Genomic DNA, 18,722 nt, shown 5'->3' on the forward strand with positions numbered 1-18,722 from the left:
CTAAAAGGCCTGGGTTTGACCCAGCCTAATCCAGAATGCCACGGCCCGGTCTTCAGCCTCCCTCGACGTCGTCACGTCTCCTTTTGCGTTCCTTTCACTGGCGGTTTCTGGATGGCGGTCATGACCTACAAGGCAATCAGACAGCATGGCGTCCCCTTACCCTCCTCAGGACATGATCCAACCCTTCACCTGTCCCCCCCCCTACACACACGCTTAGATCAGCTAACACTAGTGGGCACTGGGCAGGTGCTGGAAAAAAATGTTTTACTTAAGTAAAAGTACCAATACTGCAATGTAGAAATACTCTGTTACAAGTAAAAGTCCGGAATTCAAAATGTACTTGAGTAAAAGTACATACGTGTTGGTATCAACATGTGCTTAAAGTACCAAAGATAAAGGTACTCGTTATGCAGAAGGTCCCATGTCACAAGTTTTCAAATAGAATATATAAAATGTATAAAAATCCTTTGAAAATAGCAGATCTACAAGCTCACAACGCGTCGCTTTGCGACGCGTTGTGAGCTTGTAGATCGACGATTTTCAAATTGTTTAAACAGGTCTGAAATGGTTATGTAATAATAATCAAAATCTACAAAGTAACTAGTAACTAAAGTTTTCCAATAATTGTTGTGGAGTAAAAGTTTTGCCTCTAAGATGTAGTGGAGTAGAAGTAAAAGTATTGCAAATTGGAAATGCTCCAGTGAAGTAAAAGTACCTCAAAATTGTACTTACGTACAGTACTTGAGTACATGTACCCTAACACTCCTCATTCATTTTGCTGCCTTTTGGATAGTTGCTATTCATACTATTCAAATGCATGTAACGGTTAATTGTTCCGAAATTCCACGTATGTACTCCGATAACTTTGCAAGTCGCTCCGGTTGAGAATGTCTGCTAAATGGCCTGTATTGTAAATCGTACTGTATGTGAGCGTGCCCTCTATTTCTCCATAAAGCACCATCCATCCGGTACGGCAATCAAACTGTCATGCTCAGCGTTTTTCTTTCAAGCCGGTACATTTTCCCGGTCTTAAGAGCTTAGCGCATGGCTGGGTCCGGCCGTAGACTCCTCTTTTTCCACAGGGCAGCATTTCTGGGCTACTTTAATTAATGCAAACAGGGCTAAATCCAGGACTAAACGGACCTTTTGTCTATCGCCTGCCCCCGTGCCAGCCGGCCTCCTGGCACTATTTACCTGCTGCTAATTAGCCCTCAAATTAGCCCCCATCCACTTCCCCTCTTCCTATAGAATAGTTTCCCCCTCCATGAATTCCTCTCATGATAATTGTGCCACTTAGCATGGCTTCTATAACAGTGTTTGTGGTCAATAGTGAGTGGCGTGGCAATGTTGTTTGTTTTGCTTGCACGTGAACCCGACGTGGTCGAGCGAATGAGAATCCAGCCGTGCCAACGCTCAGAGACATTGTGTCACCATGACACATGATGCAACATGGCTGACCTTGAGCCAAAATGACAGCCCGCTCCTCCTTCTGTCTCTCTGAATGGGCTGTTAGGTTCACTGGACTGTGAATTTGCGAACGGGTTATGATTATTGTTTCGTCTGCGCCGGCAATCACTCCCGGACTGGAGTGCAAGCCAATTGCGGCAATTGTTACCGACGCTTAATTAAAATTGCACATGAAGAGGGGTTAGCTAGCTGTGACCATTTCATGCTTGCTTGGCCACATTTTTTTTTCAGGATGCTCTCACCAACACCAGAGCTACTGCTATGGAGGCAGTGGTGTAAAGTAACTGTTGTCAGTACTTTACTTCTACTCCACTACATCTCAGAGGCAAATATTGTACTTTTACTCCACTACAATTATTTGAAAATTTTAGTTACTAGTTACTTTGCAGATAACCACTTTAGCCCTATTTTATACCTAGGCTATTTGAAAATAGCAGATCTACAAGCTCACAACGCGTCACTTTGCGACACGTTGTGAGCTTGTAGATCTGCTATTTTCAAACATTTTAGTACTTTTACTTTTGGTACTTTAAGTACATTTGGATACCAATACTTTTGTACTTTTACTCAAGTCAATTTTGAATTCCGGACTTTAACTTACTTATTCGGGACTTTAACTAGTCTAAATTGCAGTACTGATACTTTCACTTAAGTAAAATATTTGAATACTTTTTCCACAACTGTATGGAGGTCACTGGAGAAACAAAGCCTATACCTCTCTCTCTCTCTCTCTCTCTCTCTCTCTCTCTCTCTCTCTCTCTCTCTCTCTCTCTCTCTCTCTCTCTCTCTCTCTCTTTGTTCTGAGTGTCACCTCTGGTGTGCTGACTAAGCAATAATGTTTCTATTATATCTAAGCAGATCTCAGGCTCCCCACTAACATTAAGAGCTGGCATGGAGTGCTGGGTCAACACTAAATGTTTCCTCTGCACCCCCAGGCTAAAACACTACAGGGCTTTTCAAATAACCCGTTGAGACCGGGTACGCATCTGTGTGTCATTTTTAGATGTATTTGGGCTATTCAAAAATAGCAGATATACAAGCTCATAGCGCGGCACCGAGTGCCGCGCTATGAGCTTTGTATATCTGCTATTTTTGAAAAATCTGGAAAATGTGTGCAAATATTTTTTTTAAGCGAACACTTGTAACTCAAATCTTTGCTTCTGGGGTCCCCGGAACAAAATATTTTGAGATGGGGGTCCACGGCCAAATACGTTTTTGGTGGTCCTTGACATGAAAAAGTTTGAGAGATATTATAGCAACATAATTATTATTTTCTGATTTAGAAGACATTTGTAGAATCCCCTGAAGCAAAAGATTTGAGTTACAAATGTTTGCTTTAAAAAAATATTTATATGAAAACGATTTCCACGATTTTTCAAAAATAGCAGATCTACAAGCTCATAGCGCGGCACCGAGTGCCGCGCTATGAGCTTGTAGATCAGCTATTTTTGAATAGCCAAAGAAATCTAAAAAGTGATACACAGATGCGTTCCCGGTCTTAAAGGGATAAACCACACAGAGACAGAACTGTACCAGGACAGAAAAGGAAAGAAAAAGGTCCCTGTCCATTTCACCCCCCTCAGCTGGATCAGAAAGAAGGACAAGATGAAAGGATAGAGGTACGAAGGACACGACGAGAGAGGCTGATGAAAGCAGGTGGGAGGGGGGAGAGGTTACGCACATCGGTGAGAGAGACGGAGGAAGGAATGACGGAATAAAAGAGGACGAAGCGAGACACTGAGGGGGAGAAGAGATGGAGAGAAAAGTAGTTGGGAGAAAAGGAGATGTTTGTGCAGACTGTCTTTATCTCTTGTACCTGAGGCATACGTATCAGGCTCATGCGTGCTAAGCACCATCATTAATAGCGTCAGATTTTAATAGCCCTCATTAAGCCTGTGTTTTACTGGCGGCGAGCTTAACCCATGAAGACCTGAAGCCGATTCTACAAATGTCTCCTAAATCCCAACAGTATTCTGACAAAAACGTATGTTTCTATATCAGTGGTGCTCAAACTTTTTCATGTCAAGGACCCCCAAAATGAAATGCATTTGGCCGCCGCACCCATCTGAAAATATTTTTGTTCCAGGGACCCCCAGAAGCAAAGATTTGAGTTAAAAATGTTCGCTTTAAACAAATATATTCAAAGATTTGCACACATTTTCACGATGTTTCAAAAATAGCAGATCTACAAGCTCGTAGCGCGGCACTCGGTGCCGCGCTATGAGCTTGTATATCTGCTATTTTTTTTACTTTTCCCACCACTGACCACTATTTTTTAATAGCCAAAGTGTAAAATAATGCTTTTTTAGCTCAAATCTAAAAGTGACACATGCGTTCCAGGTCTTAATGGGTTAATTATGAATGTGTGCTGTATGTGTGTGCCGTGCAATCGCAACGCATGGTTCTGCCCGTTCCGGCGCCTGAGCAAGCGAGAGACATGGCGTAAAATTGCTGTGGTTGGGGGTCATGTCCCCTCCACTTTTTGAAAGTCTGGTTTTGTAAACCACCTTTTAAGTGTTAATAGTACTGATATACAAGATAATAGGATATACGAGCTATTGGATGTCATAACAACAGTTGAATGGGGTGCACTTCACAAGCCGGGACTGAAAAAAAGCAGTTGAGCTGAACTGGTACGAGACAAGAAGCTCTTTAGTGTGTCGCTCACAACATGAAAAGGCAGATCTAGCTCCGTTGTTTTCACACTTGCAAACTCTCAGGCTCTCTCATAGTTTGTGACTGACTACACATTATGTTTGAAAGTTTGAAACGCTTGATTCATACCGTTGTGTTGCGTCAAGGCTTGAGATGTTCTTACTTTTGAATAAAGGTACAGGAACATACTTGTATTTTCCATGTTAAATAAGTCAAATAACCTAGTTTCCTTCACACAACGTGCAGATATGGGACTACAAAAAGACCCAAAGGCGTATGTTCCTCCTGAGGAGGCTGAAGGGCTTTAATGTCAGACAAGACATTTTAACAGCAGAATACTGGTCACTCCTGGAATCAGTACTGGAGTATTTCCAATTTTCAGTACTTTTACTTCTACTCCACTACATCTCAGAGGCAAATATTGTACTTTTACTCCACTACATTTATTTGAAAACTTTAGTTACTAGTTACTTTGCAGATATACATTATTACGTTATAAAACACACATTAACCACTTTGGCCCTATTTTATACATAGGCTATTTTAAAATAGCCGATCTGCTATTTTCAAACATTTTAGTACTTTTACTTTTGGTACTTTAAGTACATTTTGATGCCAATACCTTTGTACTTTTACTTGTAACAGAGTACGTCTAACGTCAGAGTACGTCTAACTTAACTTTCACTTAAGTAAAAGATTTGAATACTTTTTCCACCACTGATCCTGGTACAACTTCATCACAGGGAAAAGCAAAGAAATTATTCACGAGAATCATCAAACAAACATCGAGAATCACCAACACTGATGTGATGCGAGTGTGGAGGACTAGCTAGCCAACACCAACTCGGGAATCGCTGACCTCCACACCATCCTGTCTAGCATCAGGGTCTGCAGTGTTGTTGTTGTTTTTACACCATGCACTCAGCACCACTCAGAGCCAACTCTCTTCTACCTCTCCTACAACTATGCGTAAAAAAGAAAGAGATTTTATTATCAAGGACCCTTCACAGCCCCTTCAACACTCCTTTCAGTTACGCCCATTAGGCTGCTGTTTCAGGACCTCTGGACAAAAAGAAAACACACAAAAAGTCTTTCATTCTCACTGCAATAACCATTTTAATCATCATATATACGTGTATGTATGTACACGTGTGTGTGTGTGTGTGTGTGTGTGTGTGTGTGTGTGTGTGTGTGTGTGTGTGTGTGTGTGTGTGTGTTTGTGTTTGTGTTTTTAGGTGTCTTCACAAGTGTTATTATAGCTCTGAGGCTAAGAACATTTTCTATCATGTTATTAATGCACAATGTTTTTTTTTTAATCTTGAATCTTCCATGAACATGATATTCTCATGATTGCTGTGTGTAATATTCAAGAACGGGGGGGGGGGGGGGGGGGGGGGAATACAGTAGGGGTTTAAGATTCAAGACTCAATAATGTATTACCATTTCAGTGAGACATTGGATTGGAATTTGTTTCATTTTGTGCTCAGGGGTAGATCAAACAATACAATACAAATACAGTATGAACACAATATAAAACTACCCCCAAACAAAATAAACACAACACAAAGTAACTGGCACATTAAAAAGAAAACTGGACGAGGGAAAATACTGGTGTGAGCAGATAATGCATAATGCAATAATCTCCTAATAATCATTTCAACACATTAGTTAGTTGGGTGGTTTGCAGTAAAACACTGTATACACAAAGCAGAAACAACACTAGTCTGATTTCATTTTGTGTGAGTGTAAGCTTATTTGGATACTGTGCAAGTCTCCATGTGGTGTCATGCTGGTGCGCTGTAAGGCAGGGGGTCTTCAACAGGGGGTCTCTGGGACCCCTAGGGGGTCCTCAGAGTTACTACAGGGGGGGGCCACCAAAACTTTGTGTGATATGATATTTTTTACTTTAACTGCTTGAATCCTAGCATCCCTTTTCCGAGGAGAACTTTAGCCAAAAACAGCCGATCTACAAGCGCTGCGAGGCGTTGTGAGCTTGTAGATCGGCTGTTTTTTGGCAAAGAGGTTTGGTGTAGAGGGAAAAGGGCAGACCAAGTAAAAAAAAAAAAAAGTGTAAATCTGCAACACAATTTTATACAATATCGAGGGGGGTCCCTGCTTCATCTTTCTTGCAGCTAGGGGGTCCTTCCTTGGCCTGAAAAACGTTGAAGACCCCTTGCTGGTTTACTGGCAAAGTAATCTCTTACACCCCCCCCCCCCCTCTCTCTCTCTTTCTCTCTATCTACATCTGTCTCTCTCTCTCTCCCTCCCTGCAGGTTGTGTCTGGAGGCGAGGGACCCGTACTGCGGCTGGGACTTGAAGCAGCGCCGCTGCACCACGCTGGAGGACAGCTCCAACATGAGCCAGTGGAGCCAGAACATCACCGTCTGTCCGGTAAGAGCCATGATGCAGGACATGGACACCACCGGTTTCTTCTCTCTCTCCCAACTGTGACCCCGTCCGTCGGCGACAGGAATGTCTGACGCACTATATTGTGCCTCTCCTCCTCCTCCTCCTCCTTCCGCTCCTGTGGGGAAGCCTTGAAGCCCCGAGGCCCTGCAGTGTTTTGCTGTTTGTCTTGTGTCAAAACTGTTGGCACGGCCCATGATTAATGACCCTGTATGTGCAAAGTAATAGAACAGCAGTAGAACAACACTGTGTGCTATCTGTGCCCCTTAGAAACCTCACATTTTTCTTGTTAAGAGAAAATAACTTCCGCGCACTTCATTACTTGCGATTAAAACACTTTTTTCTATTAGCGATAACATTGCTTTGATGCAGGGGGGGCCTTGGTTCGGGTTATCTTTCCCCTTGTTGAAAAAAGTCCCATCTCGGAATAGAAATGTTGTGCTTTGCAATGCGTGCAAGCAGATTGGTGCGGTAATGCTCGAAGGCGTTTTTCTATAACTTGACTTTCATGGCCATCTCGTGCCGCTCTTGCTCTGTCCACAATCAGGCAATAATGTGTTTGGGGGGTTTGTTTTAACAGCTCCGGAACCAGACGACCCACGGTTTCTTCGGACCGTGGGCACCGTGGCAGCCATGCAACAACGATGATGGGGCGGACGGGATCAGCTCCTGCTCGTGTCGCTCCAGAGCCTGCGACAGCCCCGCCCCCCGGTGCGGGGGCAGGAACTGCGAAGGCCCCACCATCGAAGTGTCCAACTGCTCCAGGTACTGTCCCGCACGATGACATAATGAATTCGGACCCATTAAGAAGTCACAGAACTTGTATAGCCTCGGAAACCCATGCCTTTTTTTTTTGTTTCAAAAGAAAAAAAGCCTGGGGGAACCTTGCAGGAACGGTGGTTTAGGAGTGGGAGTGAACCTTGTTATCTCCTAACCAATCAGAGTGCAGAGGGGCGTCGCTCTAAATTTGGTGGCGTCAGCGTGTTCCGTGCACAGGCCGGGGAGGGGGGGGAGGGGAGGGGAGGGGAGGCGGGGACATAGATTGGTGAAACAATAGGGAGCCGGCGTTTGATTCCAGCGCTAGGTTTGGATCCTCCCCTCTATACCATGGAAAGCCTAATGGTTCCTCCAGCCTACAGAACTTGTGATACAGGGATTGAGATAAAAAAAAAGTTGGTGAGCAAGGTATTGCCGATGCCCACTAAAACTGTACATGACAAGACCATATTTTTCATGTAACTATGTTGAAATTGAATTGTATGTTCACGATGGCATGATAAGGTGGGTTTAATGTAGGTTTAATCCACTGCCATATCGTCATTGCCATCTACATTTAATAAGAACTTCTAAGTCAAAGCTGGTCAGTGCTGCTCTTCTAAGCCACAGTAGTTCATCTATTACAGGCCCAGAATATTGCCTCTGTTTCTACAGAGATAATGTTCAGCATGTTGGTCATGACATGGTTGCAAATTACCCTGAGTGGGGAATCAAATGGGTTTCTAACATTATTCTTTAAACACTGCCATTGCCGCCGCGATGCCCTCATTCACTTTGACACATCCACCTTGGGGTACAATTTCTGCGTTGACAAGATGAGAGGAGGATCAAGAATGAGTGAAATTTTATTAGACATCCCAGTCCTCCTCGCTACCTGTGTCTTCGGGGGGAGATTGGCCAATCAGAGGTTTTGAGCCACAGAGCTAGTACAAAGAGCTTAGGCGCCTGGGAACGCTCTGCCAGATTTAATCCCAGGCAGCGAAATGGAATTGTGACTTTGTAGGAAGCGACAATTAAATCATGGAGGAGAGCTATACCCAGCTACAAAGCACTTAAGCAAATTGAAGGAATGTGTTCGAATTGAGTGTCTTGCATATGTCTCCTCTTCTGTGTCACAGAAGCACGAATTAGACAGATCCAGAGTTAATAAAGATTCCATTTATTAATAAATATGGCATTTTTGGAAAGAATAACACACTGCAAAAACCTTTTCCTCATGTTCTCTACTATTTTATGTCTGTGGCATAAATGCTTTCTTTTTAACTGCCTTCTGTTCTAGGAATGGAGGCTGGACACCGTGGTCGTCATGGGGACAGTGCAGCACCACGTGCGGTACAGGGTTCGAACTCCGTCAGCGTTCCTGTAACAACCCCTCGCCACGGCATGGGGGCCGCGTGTGTGTGGGACCGAGTCGAGATGAGAGGTGACAGAACGGAACAAACACAAACTTTTGTTCTACTTTGATATCGGAGCATCCTTGACACAATCACTGTTGATACTCACTTGGATTGCTGTCAGTGTTTGATGTGATCTACCAGCTATTGTGAGAGCTTATGACTAAATAACTACTAAGGTTTCCGCCCTACAGCGACGATATGATCACTAGATGAACGTGTCCATATTATATTTATAATGTTTTCAGTCAATGCTGGAGTAAAGTACACATTTGAAATATATATTGTTTATATGATGTTTTCTTTGGCTGCCAAGTACAGCATCATACGCCTTGTTGTCTTATCTAGGTCAGTAACTTATCCCATTCTCCATGAACCAGGTTCTGCAATGAGGGCGTGTCCTGTCCCCAGCCTATCTTCTGGTCCCCGTGGGGTTCATGGACCAAATGCAGCACGGAGTGTGCTGGAGGCGTCCATTCCAGGGTTCGAACCTGCGAGAATGGCAACAGCTGTCCAGGCTGTGCACTGGTACGAAATGTGCACACGCACGCACATGCACGCACACACATGCACGCACGCACACAAACACACACACACACACACACACGCACACACGCACACACGCACATGCACACACACGCGCGCGTACGCACACACACACATCTATAGCTACTCCCATGAAAGAAGTAGTTCCTGGCAGTATGCTGTGAAAAGTCTAGTCCACATGCCAACCTCCGAAATGACAGGCAGGTGATGGACCCCTATGGAGGCCAAAGGGGGAGGTAAACTCACCTCTCTCATAGAAAGATGATGGCATACACTGCCTACAGCCCCCCCCCCTTTTTCCCCCCCTACTCTGTACATATAGAGTTTTATTTTTGTTGATGATATTTTTATTTTGGTGTTATTTTTTCGTGCTACGTTGATGAATTGAATACATACAGTAGGACCACAATGGAAACAAGTCCCCTGAACTTTTTTGTGTTATCCTTTCAGCCCACCTTGTTCTGTTTGCATTTCTGTCTAATAAACACTTCATGACCTAACCTACTGTAACAATATGTTATGCAGGACATAAAGCTTTCCCTTTTCCGGTTCAAGCAAGACCAATGGACGCATTCCTGTTTTATACCAGTTAAAAAGCATTATTATACACTTTGGCTATTCAAAAATAGCAGATATACAAGCTCATAGCACGGCACCGAGTGCCGCGCTATGAGCTGCTATTTTTGAAAAATTGCTATTCTGCTATTTTTGAAAATTTTTGAAAATGTGTGCAAATCTTTGAACATATATTCTTTTAAAGCGGACATTTTTAACTCAAATCTTTGCTTCTGGGGGGTCCCTGGAACAAAATATTTTGAGATGGGGGTCCTCGGCCAAATACATATAATATCGGGGGTCCTTGCCCTGAAAAAGTTCTAGCAGCACTGATTCCTGATTCTCTTTCTCTAGCTCTACAGTTATCCTGCAGTAATTATAGGAGCGGCAACATAATGTCGTTAACTGTCAGTAATCAGTCCTCATCTCGTTGGAGACTAAATATATTAACTGAAAGTTGCAAATATAATTATCGTAAAATGAATTAATTTCATAATTGTTCCCCACTATGAGGACATGTGTAATTTGCATGTGAATAATGTGAGAGAGAGAGAGAAGAGAACATGAAGGAGAGAGAGCACTCTCACCCTGTAAACACTGTTGTCACGGACACACACACACACACACACACACACACACACACACACACACACACACACACACACACACACACACACACACACCAATCATATTAACTGACTGATTGTAAGATTTTTATCTTCATCTATTATAGTTAGAATATACTTCTGGTTCTCTTATCTGTACATGGTACAAAAGGTTATGACTACAAATGTTTAAATATATATAGCCTAATAGAGTTATAAAATAGAGCTATTGGTGTCATGGCAACACAAATGAGAATTCAATCTAACTGTAATGTACAAAAAAAAGACAATATTTTCATTATTTGGGGGTGGCAATCATGGCGGTTAATTGACGTGTGTGTAGACTGAATTGCAGTCTGCTATGTCAGAAAACATTTGCCAGGGTAGATAATCAAGCCATGCCCCGGACCCTAACAGAGCTTTGGTCACCCCTCATGAGTTTGCAGGTCTGGAGAGGAGAGATAGTCAACATCCTGTCATCCCCTCTTAAAAGCAGTCGCAAAATTAACGTTGATCACATTGATGATTAAGGTGATGCCCGTTGGGAACACATTCCCCTCAATTATGCGATCACCCATTGTCAGGGTTCTTAATGGGTACTGCAATCAGTACTCATTATCATAGTATTTGGAGGCCAGTGACATCACATTGACACACACACACGCACACACGCACACACACACACACACACGCACACGCGCACACGCACGCACGCACGCACGCACGCACGCACGCACGCACGCACGCACGCACGCACGCACAAACACACGCACATGCACATGCATGCAGGCACGCACACACACACAGACAGTTCTTGCAATTATAAATGGATGACAACATTTTTAATTTGTGTCTTCTAAGACCACAGAGGATCTCAGCAAAGTGAGACTATGTCACTGTACTTTTAGATACAACATTTCAGTGTGTTGGAGCTGAACGCAGAAGGCTATGTTCAGTTTGGCTGCCTAAATCCCATATTTGGCCTATCCAGGTTGGAATTAGATTCTGAACAGTAAAAATAAACACACAAAAAACAACACATGGATTTTTGTTTCAGTCTGGACACTCGGTCACTGAAGCCTGATTTATACTTTGTCATACGACCATGATATTTGCTGAAAATAGCCGATCTACAAGCTCACAATGCATTGCATTGCATTGATCTGCTATTTTCGACGAGCGTCACGTCATATATGACAGAGCATAAATTAAGCCTTACTCACGCTTACAGCATGTCGTTACGTTGTTACCACAGCAGCCAATGCAGATAGGCTAGAACGGTTTAGACAGTCAGTCCTAAAGATTGTATTTGAGAGACAAATCTGATTTGCCTGCAGTCTCAACAAAGCCAACGGAAAGGTCCCTGTATAGAGGTGACAGCAGGTGTTGACAGGAGAGATAAGAAGAGTCTCATCTCTCAGTTTATCTCCAATCTATCTATCTTCTGACACCAAATGGCTCATAGTTTGTTTTTTCTTCCCATCTAATTTCCATCTGCTAAATTCCAGATAATATCAGATTTATTAACATTTTTTGTGTGCAAAACAAAAATGGTTTCGTGGATTCGTGATTGTTTGACCACGTGAATCCTAGTGCCCCCATTCTAGGCATGTCGTAATAGGCAAACACTCGAAAATAGGCAAATATTTGGTTTAAATGGCAGATCTACGAGCTCACTACGTGTTGTGAACTTGTAGATCTGATTTGGTGTAGAGGGGGAAAAAGGGAGGGGACCAAGTATAAACCCCTGGTATTAGGGAACTCTGGTCAAAATAGGGTTTAACCCATTAAGACCTGGAACTGTGTCATTTTTAGATTTGAGCTAAAAAGCATTATTTTGCACTTTGGGCTATTCAAAAATAGCAGATATACAAGCTCATAGCGCGGCACCGAGTGCCGCGCTATGAGCTTGTAGATCTGCTATTTTTGAAAAATCGTGAAAATGTGTGCAAATCTTCTGAATATATTTTTAAAGCGAACATTTTTAACTCAAATCTTTTTGGGGGGTCCCTGGAACAAAATATTTTGATGGGGGTCCGCGGCCAAAAACATATAATTTTGGGGGTCTTTGACATGAAAAAGATTGAGCACCACTGATATAGAAACATACGTTTTTCAGAATACTGTTGAGATTTAGGAGACATGTACAATCGGCTTCAGGTCTCAATGGGTTAAGTGGTTAAGCTATGGATGCTACTGCCCCTTCCGTACCTGCTGTGGTTTCTGTTGTTGATTCATGAATGTTTATCCAGAGTTTAGGGAGTAGAAACAGTTCAAACCTCAGAGAACCACAGGCAAACAGATTAATGTAGGAAACCAACAGAGTCCGCTCAAACACCAGGCAGAGCGATGGACTGGCAGTTGATGTGGGATTTAATGGAGCCAAAGGCATACAATGGCAAGGTTCTGTAGAGTGATTATATTAAGCTTGGTTTATATATACCAGACTAGCATCCTGAGATTGTTGTGTGAACTCAGGAGAAGAACAATGACTAATTCATGGCTTTTCATGATGCTGTTAGTGTATAGAACGAGACGGATAAGTATGCCGCTGCTGCGGTGTCTTACAATTAATGATAGAAGATAAATAATACATGTGCTGCTATCATAGCAGGCACCGGTACAGATCCGCAGCCTAACCGAATATGAAAACAGGCGAGACAACAAGGCAGAGACATTATGATTTTATGACATCAACGTGGCAGAGCATGAATAACAGAACAGATATTGACAGTGGTGGAAAAAGTACTCGCATCTTTTACTTAAGTAAAAGTATCAATACAGTGTAGAAATACCCTGTTCAAAGTAAAAGACTGGTAATTAAAACTTGACTTGATTAAAAGTACAAAAGTATTGGCATCAAAATGTACTTAAAGTACCAAAAGTAAAAGCACTTATTGTGCAGCGTGTCCCATTTCACATGTTCATAATGTATACAAATATTTGGAAAATAGCAGATCTACAAGCTCACAATGCGTCGCATCGCGACGCATTGTGAGCTTGTAGATCTGCTATTTTCAAATGGCCAAAATATTTATAGGGCTGAAGTGGTTAGTGTATGTTTTGCGAGAATAATCTAAATCTGCAAAGTAACTAGTAACTAAAGCTGTCAAATAATTGTACTGGAGTAAAAGTGCAATATTTGTAAAAAATCCTCAAAAGTACTTGAGTAAATGCACTTAGTTACTTTACACCACTGGATATTAACTCTCTCAGTGCCAAGCCCCGAGTTATCCCGAGTTTTTTCTGAATGCCCTCAGTGCCAGAACGAAAAATCCAGAGTTTTTAAAAGAAAAATATTATTATTATTTTTATTTTTTTTGTTCAGAACCCAATGTTCAGAACCTAAGATATCATTATCTGAAGATTTGCAGCTCCATCCACTCTTTGTTTAACTTATAACTGAAAAAGGCTGTATCTCGCTTCCTAAGCACTTTTTTTTTAACTTGCTGGCACAGTATGAACACATTTTTTTTATTTCATTGGCACTGAGAGAGTTAAGCAACTCTCTCCATATCGCTCCACTATTGCAGGAATACAAAGCCTGCAACCTGGAGCCCTGTCCGGAGGTGAAGCGGAACACGCCGTGGACGCCGTGGATGCCCGTCAACGTCACGCAGGGCGGCGCGCGCCAGGAGCAGCGGGTGCGCTACATGTGCCGCGCCCACCTGGCCGACCCGCACGAGCTGCAGATCGGGCGGAGGAAGGTGGAGACGCGCTTCTGCCCCAACGACGGCACGGCCGCCTGCGAGACCGACAGTAAGAGACAACGTGAAGGTGGACATATATACAGTACCAAGGGAGCCAGCTTTCTGAGTTGTAAATAGGCTCTATGCACAGCAGCCATATTGGGAATGAATTGGGCCCCTTACTTCCTTCACAGGTGTTACCAATGATACTAATTAAGGCCCTGTTCCATTTAGTGTGGCATAGTGGTTGTCTTATTTTCAAGGACCCCCCATAACTCTGAGAGTGTACAAATGGAACCAAATGGACCCTCACGGGTCCATTTGGTTCCATTTGTACACTCTCAGAGTTACACACCCACCACAAGGGGTCCATTTGGGAACCAAAATGTGAGTGTTTCTAGGGAGCCAACATGCACAGTATCAGCACCCCCGGCCAGAATGGAACAGAGCCTTCATTAGTATCATTGGTAACACCTGTGAAGGAAGTAAGAAGAGGCCCAATTTCTTTCCAATATGGCTGCTGTGCATAGAGCCTATTCACCTGTTTCCTAGGCTGTGTGTTTTCCACTTCCTGTCGATTTGATCCAATGAAATCCAATGAAACTGGTCAGATGACCAATTATATCCAATGAAATCGACAGGATTTCATTCAATCATCATGATATGCGTTTTGGTAAACTATGGTCCCATTTATCTTAAAATTGATGATAAAGTAGGGTATGCTGTAGGAGAAGCTACCTTGTGAGGATTTGATTGACAAGCTACACAACCAATAGCATTCATTCCCCACCCCCGCTATGGTCCCAACCAATAGCATTAATTTCCGGTTGCATAGGATATGACGCGATATGACGTGATTTAGAAAGATGGCGGATTCGAAATTGCTGAAAAATAGGCTTCATTTATGGTCTGGAGAGTCTTTGGGCGTAACTTTGTCCATTCTTTTTTACAGTCAATGGGACATACGGAGGGTCTTCTGTTGGATTTGCCACTAGCAAAGTACCCCTGCCCGTAGCCCAGAAGCCTAATATCTCCCTCATCCTAGGGGGAGATTCCCCTTTGGATGAGCGGAAGATGTGTGCTTTGAATCAAGTTGCGTACTCATGAGTAACCATGACGCCACTATTCATGGGTTTGAATCTGGCTAATGACCTCTTATGTCATATGTTGGCTCTTGGTTCTTTCTTGTCTCTCTCTGACTAACTTTCAAATTAACCAGAAATGCCTTTTTTGTGGCTCTATAGTAGGCAGTGCAGTCTGGAAGAGGGCGTTTGTCTGTGTGTCTGCCATATGTCTTGTGCACACTGCCAGCAGGCCACAGAAGTCATTTTATAATGCAAGTCAATGGGGCTCTGATTGGGCTGAAACCTTGCCCAAATTTTGAGTCATACTTCATAATGTCATAGACGACTGACATCATAGATGACTAGATGTCTCAGGCTGACCACATGAAGTCCAAGATCCACATTGGAGCCACACCATTCCCATGTGGATAGAGAGAGAATAATCAACCTGTGTTGGTTTTCATTGAGAGAATATTCAGAATCAAGGAAGGGATGTGATAATTATAAAAATGTGACTTGACCAAAAGGCGCAGGCACGTCTGCATACGAGCGTATGCCCCCCCCACACACACACACACACAGACTGTGTACAGGACGTGCGCACGTGCGTGTGTCAGAGAGGGGAGAGAGAAGGGCAAGACTATTCAGGGTTGCAGTCCTTTGCTCTCCTCTGCTACCTTTTCCTCTGCCCTCTGCCCCTCAATGGATTACCTGTCGGCCCCGTGTCAATCCCCTGGAGGCTCCTCCAGCATGCTGCCACCCTGATGGAACAGCACCGCCAAGGAAGAGCCACACATTGAGATTAACCCATTAACACCTGAGGCCGATTCGACAAAATCTCTTCTAAATCCTAACGTTTTTTTGGGGAAAAAAAACGTATGTTGCTATAATATCAGTGGCACTTAAACTTTTTCATGCCAAGGACCATCCAAAATGATATGTATTTGGCCGCGGACCCCCCCATCTCAAAATATTTGTTTGCGGGACCCCCCCCCAGAAGCAGAGATTTGAGTTAGAAATGTTAAAATGCATTTTTTTTTTGTAGTTTCTACGCTTGTAGTCATGCGCATGACATCTCCATTTCTCTGCGAGGGAGTGTGGTAGTTTCATGATGACCAACTCTAAGGTGTTTGGATAATCTAGGACTCGCAGAGCTGTCTCACAGCTCTGACAAACTACCAGGAACAACGTACTGTATAGGCACTCAAGGCTTGATGATTGTCTCCTAACCCTTTCATATACATAGCCTTAGAGATAGCAGTTGTGGATCCAAATTGTTCTGTTAGTAATTCTATGACCTTCTTATACCCTCTGGAGAGGGAATCCATGTTTTGACAGGCTCTAGCTATACAACTTGCCTTGCCAGTTGTATACTGTTCCAGGTAAGCTCACTTTTCCTCAGCTTGGTTAGTTTTGTCGGCGATATTCCTTACGAAATCACTAAACCAGTCTGTGATCTTTAATGTGTTTCCCTTAAATGTCATAGATCTAGGAGGAAAGGTAGTTTGTTGGTGGTTATCCACCAGTTTTTCTAGCACATCATGTAGGTTGTCATTCCCTCTTGGGTGCGATGCTTGGCATGAAGGGCCACGAGGTACATCTTGGTATATATCAGTTTCGTCATCCGATTCCTCTGAACCAGATCCAGGCCTTGGGGTAGAAGTCGTATACTCCCGGCTCCTCCTTTGTGGAGCGGAGCAGACAAGACTATCTTCTACTGCATCTGTTGATGCATTAACAATAACCTCAGCCACCTCTTGGGCAGGTTGGGCAAGGTTTGGCGTTGGCTTAAGGCTCCGAAGTATGTTCCATACCTTGACAAAACTCTTGCCTGAAATCGTCCAGATCTCTCTGGGTGCATTTCATCTCACTCCTGATCTTCCTGTAGTCTTGGTGACGAGCGGAGTAGGAAATCATCCGCTTCGTCCTCCACGTCGGAGGTAATGTGCTGTCTCGAAGGCATATCCTTTCCCTGGCAGCGATACCAATCTCTTGGTCAAGCGCTGGTTGGTCACTTTATATCCTGACTTGCGAAGGACAAAAATGTTGGGGAGGAACTGTGATTTTGTTAGAGTTAGGGGTAGCAGTAACGGTTCAGAGGTGTCCGGTTAGAGACATCAATCAATACAGACTCTGTAAAAGGTAGTAAGAACAGATTCTTGAGTATACTCCGACTCTTATAGTCTAATGTTACCTTTACCGCTGTTACAATGACCTGTTCTATTTGGTGGCATCATTGGTATGGCCCATATACTCCTTTCTAGTTCTAGGGAAAGTCCCATATAAGGATATACAGTATATATGGGTCTCTTCACCGCAGAACAATGAGATTTCATGGGGCATTTTTGGACATTCTTTGAAATAATGGCATGCTCAAAATAGGGATACCAGGTGGTTAAGAGAAACAACAAAGAGAAGACTTGAGGTTGGAGAGACAGAGGGAGGGAAATGTCAAGACAGAGAATTGTTTCAGTTCTGTATGCCGCTTCATAAACCAGTTTTGAACCCATGTCAACAGGCATCAAAATGAGTTAATGAATCTGTTTGAATATGTATATTGGATGTTATTGCATCAACACAATTCTCTTTTTCTTTCCTTTTTTTGTTTTGTTTATAGAAACCCTGTATTATAGCTGGTTTAACCCTTTCTTTCCCCCATACTGCAGCTCTGGTTGAGGACCTACTGAAGACTCCAGTGGTGAGGGTTGCAGGGGCTGGCTGGTCTCAGTGGGAGACCTGGTCTAGCTGTTCTCAGAGCTGTGCCAAGGGATACCGGACGCGCCGGCGCACCTGCTCCACAGCGGAGGGCAAGAGCTCCCCCGTGTCCTGCCGCGGTTCCCCCATAGAGTACCAGGACTGCAACATACAGGCCTGCCCAGGTGAGAGCAAAAGTACTATACATGTCTGCTTGCGGTACTGCAAACTCTCTGTGTGTGTGTGTGTGTGTGTGTGTGTGTGTGTGTGTGTGTGTGTGCGTGCGTGCGTGCGTGCGTGCGTGCGTGCGTGCGTGCGTGCGTGTGTGTCACCGCTTTTGGTGTGACACACGGCTGACGGTATTTACTGGTCTTGTTTACATTAATTTGTTGCACCTGTGCGACATGGCGTAGAGATTGAGAGAAGCCAGAGAGGCTGCCCTTTAGTACGGTCGTGGAAGTATTCACACTATTTTTGGATTTATTGGTGAAAGGTCACGTCACGTCAATGCAAATTAGCCTTGGTGAAGCCCAGCACAGCTCCACAACACTCCGGTAGCGCAAAAATTATCTAACAAGTTACTTTTCTCAGAAGGTAATCCTGTAACGTAACAGAATACTTTTTTAATGGCAGTAATCCTGTAACTTAACGAGTTACTTTCAAAAGTAACGTTACCCAACACTGGGTATATGTATATAAAATACATATACTTTATATACATTACATGTATATAACACATGCCTAAAGTGTACACATGCTCCTTTCTAACCACACACACAAAAAACCTAGCACAACAGTTCAATTAAGCTTTTTTCAAACTCCAAACACACAGTAAAGTGTGTAAAGAACACTTAAACATAATTGAGTTTC

At 43.4% G+C, this 18,722-nt stretch overlaps 1 protein-coding gene across 2 annotated transcripts in view; it reads left to right on the forward strand.

The window, feature by feature from the left end:
• sema5ba (sema domain, seven thrombospondin repeats (type 1 and type 1-like), transmembrane domain (TM) and short cytoplasmic domain, (semaphorin) 5Ba) overlaps window positions 1–18,722 on the forward strand; it is a 210,053-nt gene that overhangs the window by 172,021 nt on the left and 19,310 nt on the right. For both annotated transcript variants that reach the window (XM_084084310.1, XM_084084311.1), the window contains exons 13-18: window positions 6,396–6,513; window positions 7,109–7,293; window positions 8,585–8,728; window positions 9,080–9,227; window positions 13,939–14,164; window positions 17,825–18,037. In XM_084084310.1, the coding sequence (XP_083940436.1) occupies window positions 6,396–6,513; window positions 7,109–7,293; window positions 8,585–8,728; window positions 9,080–9,227; window positions 13,939–14,164; window positions 17,825–18,037 (1,034 nt within the window). The remainder of the gene's footprint in view (window positions 1–6,395; window positions 6,514–7,108; window positions 7,294–8,584; window positions 8,729–9,079; window positions 9,228–13,938; window positions 14,165–17,824; window positions 18,038–18,722) is intronic.

This window comes from Gymnoscopelus microlampas (assembly GCF_963454915.1).
Source record: "Gymnoscopelus microlampas genome assembly, chromosome: 17".
Lineage (NCBI taxonomy): Eukaryota > Metazoa > Chordata > Actinopteri > Myctophiformes > Myctophidae > Gymnoscopelus > Gymnoscopelus microlampas.